The 21,770-nt window shown below is 42.1% G+C and overlaps 1 protein-coding gene across 4 annotated transcripts in view; it reads left to right on the forward strand.

Annotated features, from left to right (window-relative positions):
* LOC124619220 (microtubule-associated tumor suppressor candidate 2 homolog) overlaps window positions 1-21,770 on the forward strand; it is a 586,056-nt gene that overhangs the window by 540,684 nt on the left and 23,602 nt on the right. For all 4 annotated transcript variants that reach the window (XM_047145442.1, XM_047145444.1, XM_047145445.1 and 1 more), the window contains one exon: window positions 17,136-17,308. In XM_047145442.1, the coding sequence (XP_047001398.1) occupies window positions 17,136-17,308 (173 nt within the window). The remainder of the gene's footprint in view (window positions 1-17,135; window positions 17,309-21,770) is intronic.

A 21,770-nucleotide genomic window follows, 5' to 3' on the forward strand; every position in this document is an offset into this window, starting at 1 on the left:
AGTTACATAGTTACATAGTTGCAAGACGCCACATGTCGTTCGGGAGATATGGCGCCAGTAAAAATTTATACGCTTGGAAAACTTACTTTTGCTTAAATGGGAGGTAAATTACCCAGACTATATTAATCCAATGTTTCGTAATGAAAGCACATAGCGACCTCCAGGACAAATATTTAACACATTAACTCATTTGTGAAGTAATCAGCCGTTTGAAGCTCCTTTTACATGGGAGTTGTATACTATGAAGAATCGGGGGTTTTCTCGTGAGCTCAAATTTCTGTGATTTTTGACGTCGTGGTCACTTCACGAGGCAGCAGTATGTTGCCCGACTGATCTTAGTGTGTCGAATTTCAACAGTAAACCTATCCGTTATACAAGCTTATCTTGCATCGTCTTGTAGAGTTCTTTTAGCATCTCTGTAATGCTCTCGCGACTACTAAACTCTCTCTCTCTCTCTCTCTCTCTCTCTCTCTCTCTCTCTCTCTCTCCCCGTGTGTGTGTGTGTGTGTGTGTGTGTGTGTGTGTGTGTGTGTGTGTGTGTGTGTGTAAGTAAGGGACTGGAGGGGGGGTTGCGAATGGTTGCTTTTTAGGTTTTTCTCGAACATGCGAAAACCACAGTATACAGCGAAAATGTTTGCCAATAGAAAAATTAAACTACTGCAAATTTCCTACTAAGAAAGGTACTACTCATTTCTTCCCTAAGACTAACCGTTCCAGGAAAAGGAAAAATCGCAAGTTATTAAAAACAGTGTTTAAAAACTAATGTAGCCTGTACTGTTAAATAACGTGTGTTACGAACAAATATAAAATTTTTGCACCACAATGAAGTAGAATCGTATTAAGGGATAAATTGTGTTCTTAGGGTGTTACAGAGTGGAACCGGAGGCTAGGAGGGTGAGGGAAGGTAGGTAGCCGCTCTGTGGTCACGCACTTCCCTCACTCACCGGTGTGCAGGCATTTCATGTGGCCATTCCCTCTGCCGCACATTCACTAAAAGACACTACAGTAGGTTTCACACAGTTATACCGACCCTTCCGTAGCTCGCCTTATGAATTACTGGCGGAGTAGTGTGCAGACAGACCCGGAGGTGTTTTATTTTCTACAAAGTGCGTTAACACTACGTGCAATACAGAAAAATTTCTGATACTAACCCGAGAAATGCGTATGGACAGAATACGTGTAAATCTCTGCACACTGTTCTACACTGCTACAGGTGAAATTCATTCTTAGTCATACGGCAGTTTTCTTCCGGAAAAGGCGACTTCCCCGACAAATAGTGTTGCTCGCTCTTCAGTTTACAAACGGACTTGTATCTTCCTAGCATAACCTGCCCAGTTCTCCTGTGGAAGTTGACAAATATCTTCAGTGAGATCGTGTTTGTATAGTGGAGTTGATTTCGGTTTATCTAATCGGTATTTCTTTACAGCAGTTAAGGAGGGAAGTACGTGACCACAATCTGGCGACCTAACATCCCTCACGCTTCTAACCTCCACCACCGCCTTACCAACCCGTTAACACCCCCAGAACACCGTTCATCCCTTAGCATGATTCTGCTGCACTTAGATGCGGTACAGACATTTAATATTTGTTATTAACCAACTTTATTAGCAATGTGCATTCATATCATAAATTTAAAACACTGTTTTTAATACTCTCCGATTTTTCCAACCCATGCAACGCGGAAACCCAAAGGAGAAATGAATGTGACCTCCTTTGCAGGAAATTTGATGTAGTTGGATTCTGCACTGTGCAACATTTTCGCTAGAAGCTGCGATTTTCGGGATAATCTAGATAAACTTAAAAGTGACCTCCAGACCACCAGCTTTCCAAACTAGAACAACAACAACAACAACAACCACCACCACCACGGAGTTTCCCGGGAAGACACTTTGTAGGACAACTACGGACAACGTCATTCCATTGGTTGCAGGCGCAGCCAAGGACGATTCTAGAAGTCCATCAAGGGGGGGGGGGGGAGGGGGGTTGGGGGCATGGAATATCGCTTAACAAAAGGACAGTCGGGGTCCTCCACCGACAAATTGGTAAAATTTGGTGTTGCTTAAAGTAGTTTTTGGTAATTGTTTTGGAGTTCAGGGTAAAAAAAATGTGCATTGACAAATAATAAGACTCCCATTTTAAGTTAAATGATATTTATTGGTTTAGATAGTGATTTATTTGCTGCTCTTATTCATTTGTTAACATGTGTTTGAAATACATTGCAACCTATATTGCTACATAATTATAAAAGAAAAAAAATGATTGAATTTGTTGGAGTAATATATGCGCTGATTTCTGAAGTCATTTTATCCAGTGTAGTATGATACTCCATTGGCGGGGGGGGGGGGGGGGCTATAGCCCCCCCCCCTCCTGCCACCGCCCCTGGGTGCAGCGGGCAGGATGCCGTGACTAGCCAGAGCGGCCTAATTCAGCGCTTGATAAGGTCAGAGAGAGAGAGAGAGAGAGAGAGAGAGAGAGAGAGAGAGAGAGAGAGAGAGAGAGAATACGCCACGCCGGCCCACGCCGAAGCGTCGTCTGCTCGCCGACGCAGTGGCCTAAGTTTCCTTTTCACGTACCCTAAATTCCTGCTCCCTCTCCTCCAAGGCGGCTCGTCAGAGATAGGATCGTTTGATTTCGAATTGGGTGCTTTTCCGACCGCCTGTTGGACTTACGGAAGTCGTGTTGTCATTGCTACTAGCGCATTCGCAGACTAATTTGAGCCATCCGATGTCGCCTTCACAGTTTTCAACTGTCTTGCAATAGGATCGTCCAACTAACGCTGCAACACTCCAGTCCAACTCTAACCGTGCTCCTCTCCTGAAAAAGCTTCACATACTTTTATATACGTGTGCAGGCTGTTCCGAAACTGTTCGTTCAAATCAATTCAGGAGGAGGAGAACATGGAGTCAGATATTCACTGAAGAGCCAAAGAAACTGACACACTGAAGAGCCAAAGAAACTGAGACACCTGCCTAAATATCGTGCAGAACTGCCGCGTGGACTCGATTAATGTCTGAAATAGTGCAGGAGGGAACTGACACCATGAATCGCGCAGGGTTGTCCATAAATCGGTAAGAGTACGACGGGATGGAGATCTATTCTGAACAACACGTTGCAAGGCATCCCAGATATGTTTAATAATGTCCATGTCTGGGGAGTTTGGTGGCCAGTCAAGTGTTTAAACTCGCATGAGTGTTCCTGGAGTCACTGTGTAACAATTCTGGACGTGTGGGGTGTCGCATTGTCCTGCTGCAATTGCTCGTGTCCGTCGGAATGCACAATGGACATGAATGGATGCAGGTAATCAGACAGGATGCTTACGTACGTGTCACCTGTCAGAATGATATCTAGACCTATCAGGGGTCGCTTATCAGTACTAAAGCACACGCCCTACACCATTACAGAGCCTCCGCCAGCTTGAACAGTCCCCTGCCGACATGCAGGGTTCATGGATTCATGAGGTTGTCTCCATACTCGTAAACTTCTATCCGCTCGATACAATATGAAGAGAGACTCGTCCGACCGGACAACATGTTTCCAGTCATAAACAGTCCAATATCGATTATGTTTCGTTGAATGGTTTGTACGCTGACACTTGTTGATGGCCCAGCGTTGAAATCTGCTGCAGTTTGCGGAAGGGTTGCATTCTGTTGCGTTGAACGATTCTCTTCACTTATCTTTGGTCTCGTTCTTGTAGGGCATTTTTCCGGCCGCAGCGATATCGGAGATTTAATGTTTTACCAGATTCATGACATTTGCGGTACACTCGTGAAATCGTCCTATGGGAAAATCCCCACTTCATCGCTACCTCGGATATGCTGTGTCCCATCGCTTGTACGCCGACCATAACACCGCGTTCAAACTCACTTAAATCGTGATAATCTGCCATTGTTGGAGCAGGAACCGATCTAACAAATGCGCCACACACTTGTTACCTTGTGTAGGCGTTGCCGACCGAATGCCCATACCAGTGTCTTTGGCGATTCAGTGTATTTATTTATGGTACATGTGGCCCCCTGACAACAATTTCTGATGCCAGGGACAACTTAAACAGCAGGCAGTGTAGCATACTAATTGCAGCAGTGGCATTCACAGAAACTGCGCAAATACGCGAGCATTGCGCTGTATGCGCGCAGTGCATTGTCGGACCACTGATTGTCGAATCCGCTATGAGAGTCCTGTCGTGTCCGCAATGGTGCCAGCAGCGGCAGTTCTAGTGACAAGATCTCATTTTGTTTCATAGGCCAGTTACGTCTTATGCCCATGGGGGAAGAAGTGGAGACACGTGAGTTGACGTTGGTGTCTGGCCCACAGAGCCACCTCGGGCGATCCATCGATTCCAGCAGTGCTGAAATGGGGTGGCGCCCCATCGTGCTGGAAGTTCATCCTTCGTCTAACATTCAGAGGCACATCGTCCAGTAGTTCTAATAACACGTCCCACGAAGCGACGATATTTCGTTGAGGCGAAATGGAAGAACGTATTGTCCAATCAACGTATCACCGAGAATGCCGGCCTCCACATTAACACCGAATCGCCGCTATGTCGTGGATTCCCACGCGCCCAGACATGTGAGTTGTTGGTATTTGAATGCCAGTACACGTTCCCTGTCAGCGACACCGACACAACAGCTTAACCCCCTAACAAAATGTTCCGTAAGATTACGAGTTGATTTCAGAGACCGTATGTTCCTTATCGAAGGACATTTATGTTCTCTACCTCTTGCATTAACCTGAACGAATAATTTCGGAACACCCTGTACACACATTTTGGATCATAACAACTCTGTATTCAAGGGTATAATATTCGTAAATTACCAAAAGCTATTGTAGGTTCAGTTTGCTCGTCTCCTGGTTACGTAGTTTCGAAAGTATTTTCACTGATGTTTTCCTTAGAATTCTTATAGGTGATAACTTGCCATTTGCTCTTCGATCACAAGGGTAACAATTCTGTGACATTAGGCAAGAAAGATGGGTCTGCCTGTTACTGAAGCCTGTAGACTGTTGATTCACCATAGGAATTATACACGCAGCCAATAACAACAAACCGATATAGTCTTCAAGTGTAATTTGATCTAATTCTTCCCAGCTATCACCATAAACTTTTGGACTCTCAGTACTACTCATTTTCGCCGCAGTACTCTGAATATTACCGTTTATAAGACCTTGAAAAGAGGATTCTATATCACTTACTATGGACACAGCATAATATCTTGTTGGACCGAAGTCACTTTTATAACTTTTCTGCACTGTATACTCTTACAGGTCGCAGAAAAGTGCCAAGTTCCACATTATGGTTTTGTCATTTGACTGAACCACTTGTGCCGCTTGCACGTTGCCATGTGATGTATCGATGTTTGAAAGCCAGATCTAGGACAAATGCTAACGTCAGTGATATTTTTTTTTCTTTTTCCTTCAGAAATTTTTTTTACTGTCACATGCATTTACTAATGCTTCAGATTCCTGCTCAGAAAGAAATCGTTCCGTCTTGATAGCCACACGGAAATTCCTACGTTGATTAAATTAACTGCGACCGAACCAAACAGTTGATAAAACCTTACTAGTAGCGATAATGCTTTGATGATTTGGACGTAATAACCGACCTGCATTATTAAGTCCCACATTTCAACAAAGTCCGCCATTATTATAGTGTGTGCTTGTATCTCAGACTCGTAGTAATAAAAATTTTCTATCGGTATTTGTACATGACGTAAATTTTTAAACACACACGTTACTTAATCTCAGGAACATCAGTGTAACCAAATTAAGCCATAAAAAGGGAAGAAAACTATATTTTCATTTAAGCCTTAAGCTGTTGTAAAATGCATAGAAAAAATAAAGTTTCTAGCACTAGAGTTTAAATATGAAAACGTTATTGGAAGAACTCACTGCTGTGACCCAAAGACAAAACCAGCATTAAACCTGCGGGATTCGGCTTCGGCGCATTCTAGCGCAATTACTACGTTCACATGAAGCTCTCAAATCAGGGTTTCACGAATCAGTTTCCCAAAACCGCTTGTACATCTAAATACGTACTCCGCAAACCCACGTGAAGTGCATGCTAGAGGATTCTTAGCTTGGTACACGTGTTAGGGTTTCTTCTGGCACCTTTTGACTGCTTGATTTTCTCTGTGCGCTGCAATTAGTCTGTTATCAAAGTTCTTCGCTTAAGACTGCTACGTGAAATCTTGTGCGTGGACTTTCGCGGGGTAATTGGGCGTCTTATCTTTTAAGTGTTGGCCAGCTCAGGCTTTTCAGTTGACGCTCTCTGGGGAGTCAAACCAATAATTTGTGCTCCCCTTCTTTAAATATATTACTTATCCCGTGCTGGTGCTATTTGGTGTGGCTGCCACACACTTGAGCAATATTCTAAGACATCACACGTGTTTTGTTTGCAGTCTCCTTTGAACACTAACTGCATTTTCCCAGTTCGCGCCAAGAACTGAAGCCTGCCACATAGTTCATCTGAAATTGTGCCTATGTGATGGTTTAATGTCATTTCCTTAAAAATTGTTAAAGCCATATATTAATGAGTTGACTGTTTCCAGTTGTGACTATATTGTCGTCGTGGGATAGTTTTTCTCGTCGTTTTGTGAAGTGCATAATTTTACATTCGTGTACTTTCAAGTAAATTGCCGACCTTCGTACCACGTGGAAATCTTATTAAGGTCTGACAATGTATTTGTTCAGCTTGCTTTAAACAATACTTCATTATAGACGGTTGCATAATATACGAAAAATATGAGGTAACCCCTAATACTGTGTGCCAAGTTATTACTATACAAAATGAAGAGCAGTTGCCCTAATACACTAGTGTGGGGCACGCCTGAAGATACATCTACTTATTCCTCGTGATCATGTACACACTTCAATAGCAGTACCGCTTCTGGAAATGCTGGTGCCAGTTTTCCACAGTCGATATTCGCTTCCATGTAAAGGCTAAACAGTTTGAGACGTGCTTACATTGTCAAGTTCCTCTTACTTTCAAAAATGTAGATTAATATGGACGAAACATTTTGTGTGCGTTAAAGGAAAAAATGAGTATCACATCGAGCAGGAAGTTATTAATTTCCTTTATTTAACTGAAGAGAAGTACGTTTATATTCGTTATTTTGAAAGGAAGAGACGAAGGATGACATAATTGTTGCATTAGGCTACGTCCTATGTTAGCGACAGCTTCAGGCGACAAGACGCGACTGCAGGGTATTGGTAGCTAAGTAAGTGCGCTACGGGTTGGCGACGTTCGTGCCAATGGTCGTTTGTCCACTGTAGCTGGCGACATTTAAATTCAGCGGTGTTTGAATCTTGTCGCTGGAGTGGGCACGAAGTCTGCAACGAAATACGTATAATCCGATTTTAAGAACACTACTCAATCAAAAAATTTGATTCTTCTGCATTTTACAGATACATATTTTCGCTCGATGAAACACTGAACTTCTTTTCGCTATTGGTCACAGTTACCGTGCTGCACGCAACTAAATGAGTGCACGAGATTTCATCTAACGAGGAACTCCTTGAGTGCGAGGTGGCAAGTTCAGTCTTTAGTGAGGCGCGTTTGAAATTCTTGTGTTAACAGTTATGACAGGAAAAACATTCGCTGCTAATTACTCACAATGTGCATCACGAGGGCGAAATAAAACGAGTGTCGGAAGGTTCAGAGATCAGCCTTTATGAGATATACTTATTACGCTTTACAAATTGGACAGCGTCGACATCCAAGAAATGTTCAGAACAAACCATTAACACGCACCATGAATACCGAACAAAAAAATGGTACACCACAGTGATCACAAAGGTTCGCACCATCAAGGTCGAAGGCGAACTCCTTGGGAGTCGCAGAACGTTCTGGCCGGTATCCACTGCGTGTAGAGTGAGCGTGGTGCAACGGGGTCATGAGGACTGATGAAATGATTGTATGCAACCAAATTCGAAACAGTCTGTCGTGGAGCTTATCCTGAAACCGGGCGTAGCTGCAGGTAGTGCGATGATATTTTATAGTAACGGAGAAAACAAGCATCCAGAGGCCTAATTTGTCCACAGCTTCCAGCTGGTATGAATTGCAGTTCGCGAGTGATAGTTTGCTCGAAAGGAGTAAGATTCTTACAAGCAGACCAGGAATCGAGCAAAAGAAAGTTATTTTGACCAGCTGTTAGCCAAAAGGACTGCTCTTACCGTAGGTGTAGTTCTCTTACGGCCATTTTCCCAATCTTGCGTGCTGTGACGTAAATACTCCCTACTGCCCTTGCAAAATCTCACAAACGAAAAAGAATGGTCTGGGCAGAGCACCTCCAACTTCTCGCAGCACAATAAATTAATTTTCCAGACAATTCCACCATCCAGATGAACAGCTGACATAATTTTATAAGAAAGCGTTAAGGCCTTCATGTCAGTTGATCTTGATAAAACTCTCTTGCTACCTTTAATTTCCAGGGTTCCTTTCATATGCATTTCCTCATCAAATACCGATTCCTCGAAGTTCAAAACAAATTGCTTGCTCAACTATGGGATAAGTTTATCTCGTCTAAAAACTCTCGGACCGATCCCGCAGTTTGTTGTGCATCGTCAAGTTAACGCTTTGTTTGAAATTTCGTTGTCTTAACTTTTCCAATACTGTAGCACTGTTTGGAGTTTCGCAGCTATCCACTTCTTCCCCTGAAATGTCTGTAATATACGCTGCGCGCAATTTGTGTGCATAACGTAGTAGGCAAATTGTATGGAGCACCCTCGAAGTGCGCAATCAACAGTTTTTGTAGTCATACAAATGAAATGACATAATTAAATTTTCATGGAGATTGCGTTGGGGAGGGCACTGGACTAGGGCAGTCTGTGCAGCTGTGTTGCTTGTCATGCTGTGGCGGTGCACTAGCTAGCATACCTGCCTAGTAAGCGAGGAGGCCCGGGCCCGAGCCCCAGCCGTAGCACAAATTTTAATTCATTTCTTCAGCTTCCATCATTATCGTAGAAATGACATAAATACAGAGACATTTACTGGTCTCGCACAGATATGATTTTGTGTATATAGCCTAAAGCGGCGACTGAAAAATTGTACCAATGCAGGGAATCGAACCCAGTTCTCCTGCTTACTAGACAGGTGCGTTAGCCACCCTGGAACATCGGTTCACACGAATAGACGGGTTTACAAGTTTTTGTAACAAGTGCGCCTTGGCCTCTCTTGAATATCGGTATTTTTTCCTTATTCAGCGCACGATCATATTGCTGTGGACTGTTCGAAATATGTTCCTAATTGTTTTTTTTTACTATGCTGGGGATGATATTCCAAGTACGTAAGGTTTTAGTACATGCTCCTTCGATGAGTGTCCTTTACTACGTTTAACCGGTGGCAGGATTTATGATTCCCTGTCCTGCAAGGATGATGAACTACATGGCTCGACACTGTTTCAGTATCGCTTTCACTTGTTAAGCACGTATTGTTCCTCAAGTACATTATTCGCACAGTCGAGCGTATACGACACCACACATTCCACCGACTCGTCTTGCAGAAACTCTAGTATTTCATCTGCCACTTTGTTCTCGCTCTGCGAAAGTCGTTGGGTTCCCTTCTGACGAAACGTCAACTTCAGCAACTGCTGTAGATGTAATGCAATGTTTGTTTATTGTGGACATTTCTCTGCTTTGTATCGACACCACCAGCACTGTAGCTCTGTTGTTTGTTACTCGTCGACTAAGCAGTTGAACTGTGCTTCGTAGCATCAGCTGTGCTCACCATTGGATACGTCCAGTCCCGCCCCCTTTTGCCGACAATATGGTGGCGCATCAGGTGCCGTAAACAACATTGTCCTTTCACGACCTCGCACTCGAACGGTTCCGCGTAAGCGTGTTCTGAGCTTGCGTAGACCTTGCGCATAGTTATTTTAGGTCATACATGATTGCGTATGAAATGATCCAACATATCTAAATTGTATTTAAAGTTCAGAGCAGAATGATATCTCTTTTTATTCTGAGATCTTGATTTTTATAATCGATTCAGGATATCAGTACGAGATTTCCTGCAAATGACGGCACGCAAAGAGGACGTATTTTGTTGTGTGATTAACATTCGAAATGTGTTGGTCAAATGTTTGAGAGGAACGTAAAGACGACTCCCTATAAAATACACAGTAGGTTTATAGCCCAGTTAAGAGTGACAAATGGCAAACAGGCTAGTTTTGCAAACAAATATTTAATTACTTGAAAGTAATCTGGTAATTAAAAAATAGCTTAGTGAGTTAAGGGGATATTGAAATACTTAACAAAAAGTTGCTGAAGTTTCAAAAACCTGATCTCATCGACTGTTTCGTACATAAAAAGATACGTTAGTGTGATATTTAACTGTCAAAAAGGCTTCCTTCGAGTCAGGTACTAAATTTAGCACATTTCGTGGTCATAACTCGCTATGAAGGCAAATTTGGCGTCAGTAAGATCATGTTTTCTGAATAAAACATGAAAATAAATAATGAAAAAATGGGTCACATGTTTTGTGAAGTAATTTGTCTAAAAGTAAGAGGCACATTTTATGTCCCTTTTAATGATGCTCGAAATCAGGTACAGCAAATGAGGTGCACCGAATGTTTCTCTAATCTATTTTACTTCCTACTTTTAGGCAAATGATTTCGCAATACAGTTTTTGAAAAGTTTTGTGTGATTTATATATGCAGATTATTTAAATTAATTGAAACTCTTGGAATTACCATTGATGACTGATGAATTGTGTTCCCAACAACCAAGTATCAGTAAAATTTCATGGTTGATCATTGTTTTCTATTAGGAATTAAATGTGTGTGTTACACTAGGATAGGTGTGTGTTCGCTTTATCAATCACTTTGGCAAGACCTAAAATATATACTTTCGATGCTGTGTGAAGAGTACTGATAAAACTTGGCACACACAGCAGGTGATACGATTGTAGTCGAGTCAGTTAAAACGTAAATAGCAGGTGGGTCCGAACCCAGGATCAATGGCACTTCAGCCAAAGATGCTACCACTGCCCCATAGACTCCTCATGGGGAAAAATGATTCATTTTTTTCGAAGTCAGGCATTCTTCTGAACTCAGGAGGAAGAGGAGGAGGTGGAGTTCTGAGCCGAGATCGCTATAAAAACCTTTACTGTAGGAACAGATTTTTGCAAAACTTAAGTCACCATCTTCTGTTCTGTAATAAAATTACAAGAACTGCTGCAAACTATTATACAGATGATGCAGCATTAACCCATAGAAGAACCAAATGACATACGTTCATAAAGGTTACTCCTAAGTAATCACTACCCTTCGAGCTCAACAGGAGTAAACTAATTCTTCCGAACGTATAGGCTGTTGAAATTTGAGTGTATGTAAGAAACATTAGTGTTTAATTCACTGATTAGCTAGTCGAACATATCTCTGCTCATTCGCGTATATGAGAAACTGTTTGGTGATCTTCGTAGCTTATGATATAAATTACGAAATTTTCCCTCTGCAAACTACACGCACAGCGCTTCTTTATCGCCCTTATTTTCCTAAGTAAAGCTAATTTTGTTGCCTTTCTCTCGAGCCACAATATGCTACCGTTCATGCGCGCCATTTTATGGAAACAACTTGTCGGCCGTAGCAGCCAGGTGTAGCTCGAAATTTTCGATCATACGTAGGACACCAAATATCGCCCGCGCTGTTGCTTGAAGCTGCAATGTCGCGAAGGCAGATGTCGCTTCTTCGGCTAACGTAGGACACCGCTATAAGAAAATCAAACCGACTCTGAACATTTGGATTTGTAAACTGCTATACCCAGTCTATCATTTCATTTGAGAAGACTCTCCTACACAGTCAGTGCCCAGGGACAAAACTTTCGCTAATTCTGTGCACAGAAAGGTGAAGTTGTCTAGCGCATCAAAGCCCAAAATAATGCAATAGTCTAACCTTCTATTAGTGAGTATTTTTTCCATAAAGCATGTCTCCGGAAGAGCTAATAAAAGTTTCGACTGTATCGTCTCTCTTCATTAAGTTCAGTGACATCCACAAAGAAACAGTACTTCTTGTATCACATATACACAGAGTTGACAAAAATCACGGGATACCTCCTAATTTCGTGTCGGACCACCTTTTCCCGGGCGTAGTGCAAACTCCGACGTACAAGGGACTCAACAAGTCTTTGAAAGTCCACTGCCGAAATATTGAGCCACGCTGTCTATATAACAGTCCATAATTGCGAAAGCGTTACCGTTGCAGGACATCTCGATTACGTCCCATAAATGTTCGATGGGTTTCATTTCGGGGGATCAGGTTGGCCAAATCTTTCGCTCGCATTGTCGTGAGTGGTTTGAAGAACAATCTCGAGCAATTGTGCCCCGATGACATGGCGCATTATCATCCATAAAAATTCCTTCGTTGTTTTGGAACACGAATGGCTGCAAACGGTCTCCAAGTAGCCGAACATAACCATTTCCAGTCAACGATGGGTTCATTTGGAAGAGAGAGACCTGTCCATTCCATGTAAACACAGTCGACACCATTGTGGAGCCACCACTAGCTTACACAGTTTCTTGTTGACAACTTGGCTGCGTGGGGGGTCTGCGACGCACTCACACCCTAACATCAGCTCTTACCCGCTGAAATAGGGACCCATCTGACCAGGCAACCAGTCAGTAGGGTCCAACCGACATGGTCACGAGCCAAGGAGAGGCCCCCGCAGGTAATGTCGTGCTGTTAGCCAAGGCACTCGCGTCGCTCTTCTGTCTGTTACCACGACAGCTCGATGCAAAAGCTTCTGATCTCGGTCGTTAAGTGAAGACCGTCGGCCAGTGCGTTGTCCACGGTTAGAGGTAATGCCTCGGCACACTCTTTACACTGCGATCTCGAAACATCGAATTCCCTAATAGTTTCCGAAATATGTTACATGAGTATGTCCAGTCACCATTCCGCGTTCAAAGTATATAAATTCCCGTCGTGCGACAATAATCACGTCGGAAGCCATTTCACACGAATCATCTGAATACAAATGACAGCTCCGCCAATGCATTGCCCTTTTATGCATTGTGTACGCGACACTATCGCCATTTGTGTACGTGCATATCGCTATCCTACAGTAGTCTCAGCCTCACGCCATTGCGTGCAGACTTTCATTAGGTGTCTTTATTCTTCCCATTTTCTTTCGCCTTCACCGGTTCCACATCAGTCATCTCGTTGTACACTAATCAAAATATGTACAGAAGACCCAGGCGACACTAATTCCATTCATAAATGTTTAATAAACATCACAAAGAATTGACACCAAATTGTTCAAATTGTGTAAAACTTCAAAAAAATACCTGAGCTGATTATAATGTTTATCGACACTGCAAGGAAAATAACAAAATAACATATTCTCAGAATCAGTGGCGGCTCGTGAGTATACATTTAACAAGTTTTTGGATTCAGATGAATTTGAGAGGGTGAACTTAATAGCACCTGTGGTATGAAAGTTACGCTTATCAACAAGTTTACAGAACTTCAGACACTGTCTATAATAATAATAATAATAATAATATGCAAACTTATCTGACAAAACAAAGAATTGTTTTGTGGAATTTTGTTGTTTTGTACATAATTAAGTACAGTTTAGGGCGATAACGAAATAATGTGTAAGCTTTCGCAACTCTCCATTTTGGATTTTTGTGTAAGTGGGAGTTTTTGTGCTTTTTCCATTTTTTTCGGATGAATTTACAAGATGCCTAAAAGATGTATTAGTTCACGAATTTACTTTCTGCTGAGAAACAGATTCTTACGCTACACCCACACAATAACTTGTGCTAATTGTACACATCCTTGTTAAATGTTCACTAGTAGTAATGCTTATTTGGTTTGGTCACTGTCTCAATCAAAGGATCTGTTCTCGGAGGCCCTAGTTCCTCTGCGGCTAACTACTCCTGATAATTTAATTTTCTGTTCCTAGGATGAGATTTTCGCTCTGCAGCGGAGTGTGCGTTGATACGAAACTTCTTGACGGATTAAAGCTGTGTGCTGGACCAAGACTCGAACTCGGGACCTTTGCCTTTCGGGGGCAAGTGCTCTACCGACTGAGCTACCCAAGCACGACTCGCGACCCGTTCTCATAACTTTACTTTTCAGTTAACATTTAAAATAGATTCACCATAGTTCATGTTTACACTGCACACAAAGTGCCGTTTGTGGAAATGATTAAATTCAAATTGTAATGTCTACCAACGTGATCACTTGACTAGAATACAAATGAGGCGTTGAGATCAATAAGGGCCTACAGCATATCGTCATTGATCCCACATTTAAGTGAATATCAGAGAAACCAGTGATAACGCTTTTCGTGTATTTTCAAGGACTACAGCACAGATGAACTTGACTCGCCATAAAATCAACAGAGTTCAGGAACATGAATAAACGCTACAATCTCACGATCGACTATGATCTGCCCAGTATGAGTCTCAGTGCCTCATAACTTAATATACTGTAATTCGTTCAGAAAATCACAAAATAGGTTTACTGTACGTACAACTTTAACATATAATGAAATCTGATATAATTTTACTGCAGTAAATAGTGAGTGAATTAGCATATCTGCATATTAGCAGGATTTATGCCGAGCGAACGGGGATAAAAGTCTGCTGCAGTGTGCTACCACCTTTAGTTGAGTGGCAAGGGCTAGCTGTGCAAATGGTGAACCGTGCCCCTTGATTATCAAGGTAATTACGTCACACGAGTTGCGCATGCGCAATAGCTCCTTGTACATGCACAACTGAAGGTGTGTTCGCGATCATGATGCCAAGTTTCACGGAGTGTAGAGGAGCAGTAGCGTGGTAGATTGAAGTGATAAAAAGTGACTAACGTTAGTAAGAATTGAACATTTAATATATTAAGTGCTACCTTTTGTTTGAACTGTCCCAACTTTCAACCTGCCAAAGGTGGCAACTCTAGTCCAACTCGACCTCGCGAACAATGACTGACTTAAGTATGAAGTGTGGAGCAAAGACAGCGTTACGGAAATTATTATAAGTGGCAAATAAACTGGCTTCGCTCGTTTGCTTAAGGTGTATGTGATGAACAAACAAGAACGAAACATAGGTATGTGTTTTAGAGACAAAATATATACACATTAAAGTGCAAACAAAAACAGAAAAACAATGAAAAACCACACTTCGTGCTATAATTGTTAGCATTTTTAGTTGTTTAATGTGAAGTAGATTGTAGCAAAATGCTTGTCGCATCAGACGACAGGTCGCTTTTGAACTGTTCTGCAAATGCACCTGTAATAACCGCCAGTAACCAGTGAGATTTTGTCGGGAGTGTTCTCACGCGTAAAGCTGAGTGTGACGTGGCCAAACATCCGTGACGATACAGATTTGTTGGGGACCGCAACACCCTGTAATGTTTAACATGGCGCAAGCTTTTTCCTGTGCACCCCGTGCAAGCTTACCTCCCTCCCCTCTCCCCCCCCCTCCCCCTCCATCGCCACACACGCCTCCCCTCTCTCATATGAGGTGCCTTACAATGTGATGGGAGCAGTTACTGTTCGCAGTTCTTTGCAGTGTTCGTGACAGACAGGAGAGCCGCAGTTTGTTGCGTGGTTTTAGCTATTTTGCTTCTTCAACATCGTTTCCGAAAAGCGGATAGAACGTTGCTTATTTTCAGCGTTTCATTATCACAAGTCGTGCCAGGATTCAGAACTTTTTCTGTAAAAATATCGTACGCGGCACTTATTTTTTTAGCACTCGATTCGAGTAAGAAGCACGTCCATCAACCTCTCCCGTTTCTACGTTTTCCCCTGTACAGTACTTAACCTGTACAAAAATGTCAGCGATAACTTGATAACTGCGTAGAAAGTATAGGATATATGAAGAATGATGCCAGTGAGAGGACCAACGCATGAAATACCTTAGTTTGATTGTTGGAGGTTTAGCTAAAAACTTATTTTGATTTGTCATAACTTTCTGAGTTTGCCGTATTTCTGTTTACACCGTACTCTTTGAATGGCGGTTTTACGCTTTCATTTGTTCGTTTCAGGCAAACAGAATCTTTGCTCGACGTTAATGGTGGTTTAGCCAGTTACAAAAGTTGTTATATCTCACATCACTTATAACTCTTTGCACTGTGTGAACTAGTAAGAGGTACAGATATTTTGACAATCTACTTGCAATTGTGACACCAGAACATGCCTTTCGTTACTCCCAACAACATGTCGTCATGAATTTTAGTAGGACAACTACAAGAAGGATGGTTGTCGTTTTCTGATAGAAAACAGCTTTAGATATTGTATACATTGCGCAGCGTGCCATTGTTGGTTGTGGCGCCAGTATTCCGTTTCGCAGCTCTAGACAGAGCAAGATCGAAACGATACAGTCTGGCTTACATCGCTACATCTGGGACCGTTATGGGTTGCCTTCAGTGTCAGTGATGGAGTGTGTGAGATCGTTTTTTATAAGGCGTTTGCGTAGCTTGAAAGATGCTTTCTGTTCACCAGACTTCCCGGCCATTCAATACGGAAACGGTGAGAGACAATGCAGTAACCTATTTTCAGACTTCTCTTGTAACTTTAGTATATTTAGCTCTGATTGAGAATTGTTTGAATTGTTCTTGATGTAGAGTTGTCATCATTGCATGTGATATGCTCATCAAACTGTGTGTTAATGATGGTGAAGCGTGAGTGTAAAGCAGTTACGTACATAAATACATTTTTTCTGTGTTCGATAGTTACGAAATGCCAATGATATGAGACAATGAAGCTTATTTAGTGATGGTTGTGTCTTAAGTTAATGGTGAATTACAGTAATTACAAGCACTGACCAGAGGAAGACTACCACAATCCTCTCCCGACGAAAAGTGTATTCTCAAATGAACTGGGTTGTGTTTCTGGGAGAGGACGACTTGAGTTCTTTTCCTGATCATCTTACGTTGTTCGAAGCAGCTAATAATAAATCATCTTCAACTAATCACTATCATGAAATGTTACTGGAATAATAATTAGAAGTGAAATTATTATTTGTCGTACAATTTGACTTTTAATGAAGAGGTATTTATAAGAAAGACGTACATCCTAACTCTTTGTTAAATACTGCAGTGTACCTGCAAGCAGTTTTCACCCCTTAAAGCGGTTACGTCTTCCACACCCCTCCGCCCTTACTGTTCAGCTCACGAATCCCCCCTAACGGCGATGCTTTGTTGCAGATCACAACCGCGTGGCGGGCAGCGGCGCGCCGCTCAAGGAGCCGGCCGGCAAATTGCAGCCGCAGCTGCAAGCCGCCCCGGCCGTGCCCACGCGCGCCCAGCTGCAGCAGCTGCGCCACAGCGCCACCGGTTTCGAGGCTTTCGCCGTGCTCGTCCAGTACCTCGTCAATGACGTAAGTTCGGAAGAGACTCCACAAAGTACATAGTTTATAGTTCGGAGATACTGCCATGGCTAAAATACTTGATTTTTTAAATTTTCTAACACAATCTCAATTATTTTTACAGATTATAGGAACAATCATCCCAAACGGTCATCCAAGCCAGGGTGTAACTAGATTTTGCCCCCCCCCCTTCTCTCTCTCTCTCTCTCTCTCTCTCTCTCTCTCTCTCTCTCTGTGTGTGTGTGTGTGTGTGTGTGTGTGTGTGTGTGTGTGTGTGTGTGGCGAGTTGTTCTGGGTTCTGTATTTGGTGATGTTGGTGATAGACAGTGGCCGGATGCCCCTTCTGTTGCCACCCATCCTGTTGTACCCCAGGACAGAACTGGTGTACCTCCACTCGTCTCTGTGTAGTGTTAACCATGTCAAAGTATGAGAGAATGTTTCAAAAAGTTTGCAATTTGTCTAACTGATGTGTGAAACTGACCCAAAAAAAAAAGCCCACGTTGTTAAATGTGCTGGGCAGATTCTACCTGTGGTCAGCACGTCTTCTAAAAACCCAGAATCATGGTGCCGATGTATGTGGTATGCGGGAGACAATTATTATTATGATACCTTGCTACTGGCTATATAGAGGAAATGTTGACTGCAGACAGGCCCAACAAAAATACAGCTATAAACATTTGAGCTTTTGGGCTACAGACCCACTTCGAAAGTGCGGCTAGAGACAGTGGTGATTTTGTGCCTGCCTGCAACTCAACGCCACCACTCTGTGGTGGGTAACAATCTGCCCTTTTCGCGGTATTGTTGTTACAGCATCCTGGATTTTCCATCATTTAATTTACGCAGTTAAATCAAAGTGTGCACTCGCAGTCTCCAGTATTTCACTAGGCATTTTGATGATGAACACTGTTCTGCAAATTATGGCCGTACAACGGTGTAAATGAGAGAATTGCTGCTTCTTTTTAGTACTAGGAGGGGCATATGTTCGTAGCATTTTTGTTTTGCCTGTTGGTATACAGGTTGCTATGGGTTTATTTACCAGTTGTCATTTTTTATTTATAGTTCACGGTTGCTGTTTGGGTTTACTTATTGTATTTTGTCATTAGTGAGTGGAGCTGTGGCCACTAGAAAATTGAGTACTGTGTGGAGAAATCGAAACATTTCCGAAATACTCTACTGTCTGAATCAAGTGAGGGGTGACAGCATCGGAGGTAGCCAGAAACGTTTGCACTGTGCGTAGGGATAATGCCGTTGGATAGAGGTCTGCAAGAAGATGGTTTTCTTACAAAACCTTCACTAACGCTTCTTGCCAGTCGAAGAACAACAACCAAGAAGACTGCGTGAAGTGATTCAGGTTTCAGATAATGCTCACCTGCATCCTGCTAGACCGACAAAACCCTATACCGGTGTAGGATTGTAAAGTCTGTCCACACTGACCTTATTTACCTGATCTTGTGCCCACAGATTTTCATCTCCTCCACAAACTATCGAGAAACCTTTGAGGAACTTCTTTCCTGGATGAAATAGCACTCCAGAAATGCTTGACAAATTCTTCGCCTCAAAACAATGTGATTTCTACATTTGTGGAATCAAAAAGTTGCACCGACATTGCAGATTATTGTACGTAGTGAAGGAGACTATATTATTGATGACTAAAGTCTGTTATACATATCTGTTGTGTTTATTAAATGTATAGAAAAACACTACGAACTTCTGTGCGAACCTAATAGTTTACATCTACATTTTGGGAGCTGGGTTTCCCCGTTTGGTGCAGCCTCACTCAACTTACTGTTGTTTGCTGATTCTCCTCAGATCATTCTATGGACTTAGCTTCTATTCAATTTATTATCTAAAAATTACCTCTCATATTTGGAAATTTATTTACAAGTGTGTTTGATAACTAAGACATTAGAATTTTGTAATTTTGCACATTGTATCAGTTAGATTCATGTAGTTTGTTCTTTGTTATACTGGTAAACATGTCTGAAAAAATGGGTACCCGTATCATATACACTGAAGAGCCAAAGAAATTGGTACATCTGCCTAATATCGTGTAGGCCTCCGTGAGCATGCAGACAACATGTCATGGACTCGACTAATGTCGGAAGTAGTGCTAGAGGGAATTGACACCATGAATCATGCAGGTTTGTCCATAAATCCATAGAGGTATGAGGGGGCAGAGATCTCTTATGAACAGCATATTTTGTGCAAGGAATCCCAGATATGCTCAATAATGTTAATGTCTGGGAAGTTTGGTGGCCAGCAGAAGTTTCTAAACTTGGAAGAGTTCCTGGAGCAACTGTGTAACAATTCTGGATGTGTGGGATGTCGCATTGCCCTGCTGGACTTGCCCAAGTCCGCCGGAATGCACAATGGACTTGAATGGATGCAGGGTGATTACACAGGATGCTTACATACATTCATCTGTCAGTTGTACCTAGACATATCAGGGGTCCCGTACCACTTCAACTGCACATGCTCCACAGCATTACAGAGCCTGTACCAGCTTGAACAGTCCCCTGCTGACATGCAGGGTCCATGGATTCATGAGATTGTCTCCATACCCATATAGGTCTGTCCTCTCGAAACAATTTGAAATGAGATTCGTCCAACCAGGCATCATGTTTCCAGTCATCAACAGTTCCAAGTCAGTTCTTGATGGGCCCAGGCAAGGTGTAAAGTTTTGTATTGTGCAGTCAACAAGATTACACGAGTGAACCTTTGGCTCCGAAAGCCCATATTGGTGGTGTTTCGTTCAATGGTTCACATGCTGACATTTGTTGATGGCCCAGCACTGAAATCTGTAGCAATTTGCGGAAGGGTCGGTCTTCTGTCAGTTTGAACAGTTCTCTTCAGTCGTCGTCAGTCCCATTCTTGCAGGATCTTTTTTCCGGCTGCAGCGATATTGGAGTCTTATTGTTTTACCGGATTCCTGATATTCACAGTACACTCATGAAATTGTCATATGGAAAAATCCCCACTTCATCACTACCTCAGAGGTGCTGTGTCCCATTGCTCGTGTGCTGACTGTAACACCATGTCCAAACACACTTGAATATTAATAAGCTGCAATTGTAGCAGCAGTAATTGATCTAACAACTGCACCAGACACTTATTGTGTTATATAGGCATTGTCGACCACAGCACAGTATTCTGCCTGTTTACGTTTATCTGTATTTGAATATGCATGCCTGTACCAGTTTCTTTGGCACTTCAGTGTATTTAGTCTGTTGTCAGCTGTCAAAAAGTGACATAGTTTTTTGGTAGTTGTGACTACTTGAATATCCATAGCTGCTAAATTAAATGGAAAGAGCAGATGCTTGCATTATCTGCTCTACAAAATAATAACCAACGGCAGTATTTAATCATTGTAGGTAGACCTGTATCATTTTTAAACACTATGATACCTTACATAATCGCAAATCTTGAATCTGCACATTCAGTTATACCATATACCTGTTTCCAGTTCTAACGGTTTTACATATTTAGCTCCCCATCCATAATAAGTTAGTACTGAATCATCTGTTGAAATTTAGCACGTGAACAGAATTAAGAGTAACACACACATTTTGTGTAGATATAGGTTTCCATGATGAGTCACCAACTCTAATGTATTTGAATATTTTAAGGTCTTAGAAAATCTGTTGTCACTTTGCCAAACACAGACAGAGGGCCGATAAAGTGATGTGATCCTCAAATTTTTGTAATCGTAATAACCACTTAGATAGAAATTTCAACTTCTCACACCCCTTCCTTATCACTCATCACACCTTACCCCAAGTCATAATTCTTGCAGAAAAATTCAGTGTTGCAACGTCATAGAGGCATGATTAGAAATTACAAATTAAAAATTGGGATTATGTATGTATTTATTTATTGAAGAAGTGGGGGAGGGGTTAAATTGACATTCTTTTCACTCTTTACAGTGATCTCACTTCTAAAATGTTCATGTGTCAAGCCTCATTTCCTCAAGAAATATGGAGAATGAAGTTTGAATGGCAAGTAACATTGTAAGGAGTGATGGAGAAATGAGCATTGTAATTTTGATCAGTCATTAAATTAAGGATTCTTATAAATTGATGTGCTGACCTGCAGCAGTCGTAGAGATCTGAATTTGACTAGCCCTACAAGTATGCCCTGAGCAGTTGGAGAGCTGCTTTCCCAGTTTCTGAAAAAAGGTAACAACCCACTTTCAATTAATAGGTTAACTGAGATTGTGGACAGTTGTCCTTGATTGCAGCAGGACACCTTTAGAAAGACTACCATACGGAGAGAGATCCTTTGCAGTTTCGGTGTCCTTAAAAAAGTGGTATGATGTCCCATAAACAAAGACACCTCCAGTCTGTGGTTTTTGATGTCTGCCAGCCTCAGAAAACACACGACCTCACTGTTAGAACAGGAAGAAATAAAGGTGTCATCTTTTTTGACTCCGTAGATCTGTTGGCATCGGAGCGTAGTGGTCAGTCACTCCTTTGAG

Source organism: Schistocerca americana, chromosome 6 (genome assembly GCF_021461395.2).
Source record: "Schistocerca americana isolate TAMUIC-IGC-003095 chromosome 6, iqSchAmer2.1, whole genome shotgun sequence".
Classification (NCBI taxonomy): Eukaryota; Metazoa; Arthropoda; class Insecta; order Orthoptera; family Acrididae; genus Schistocerca; species Schistocerca americana.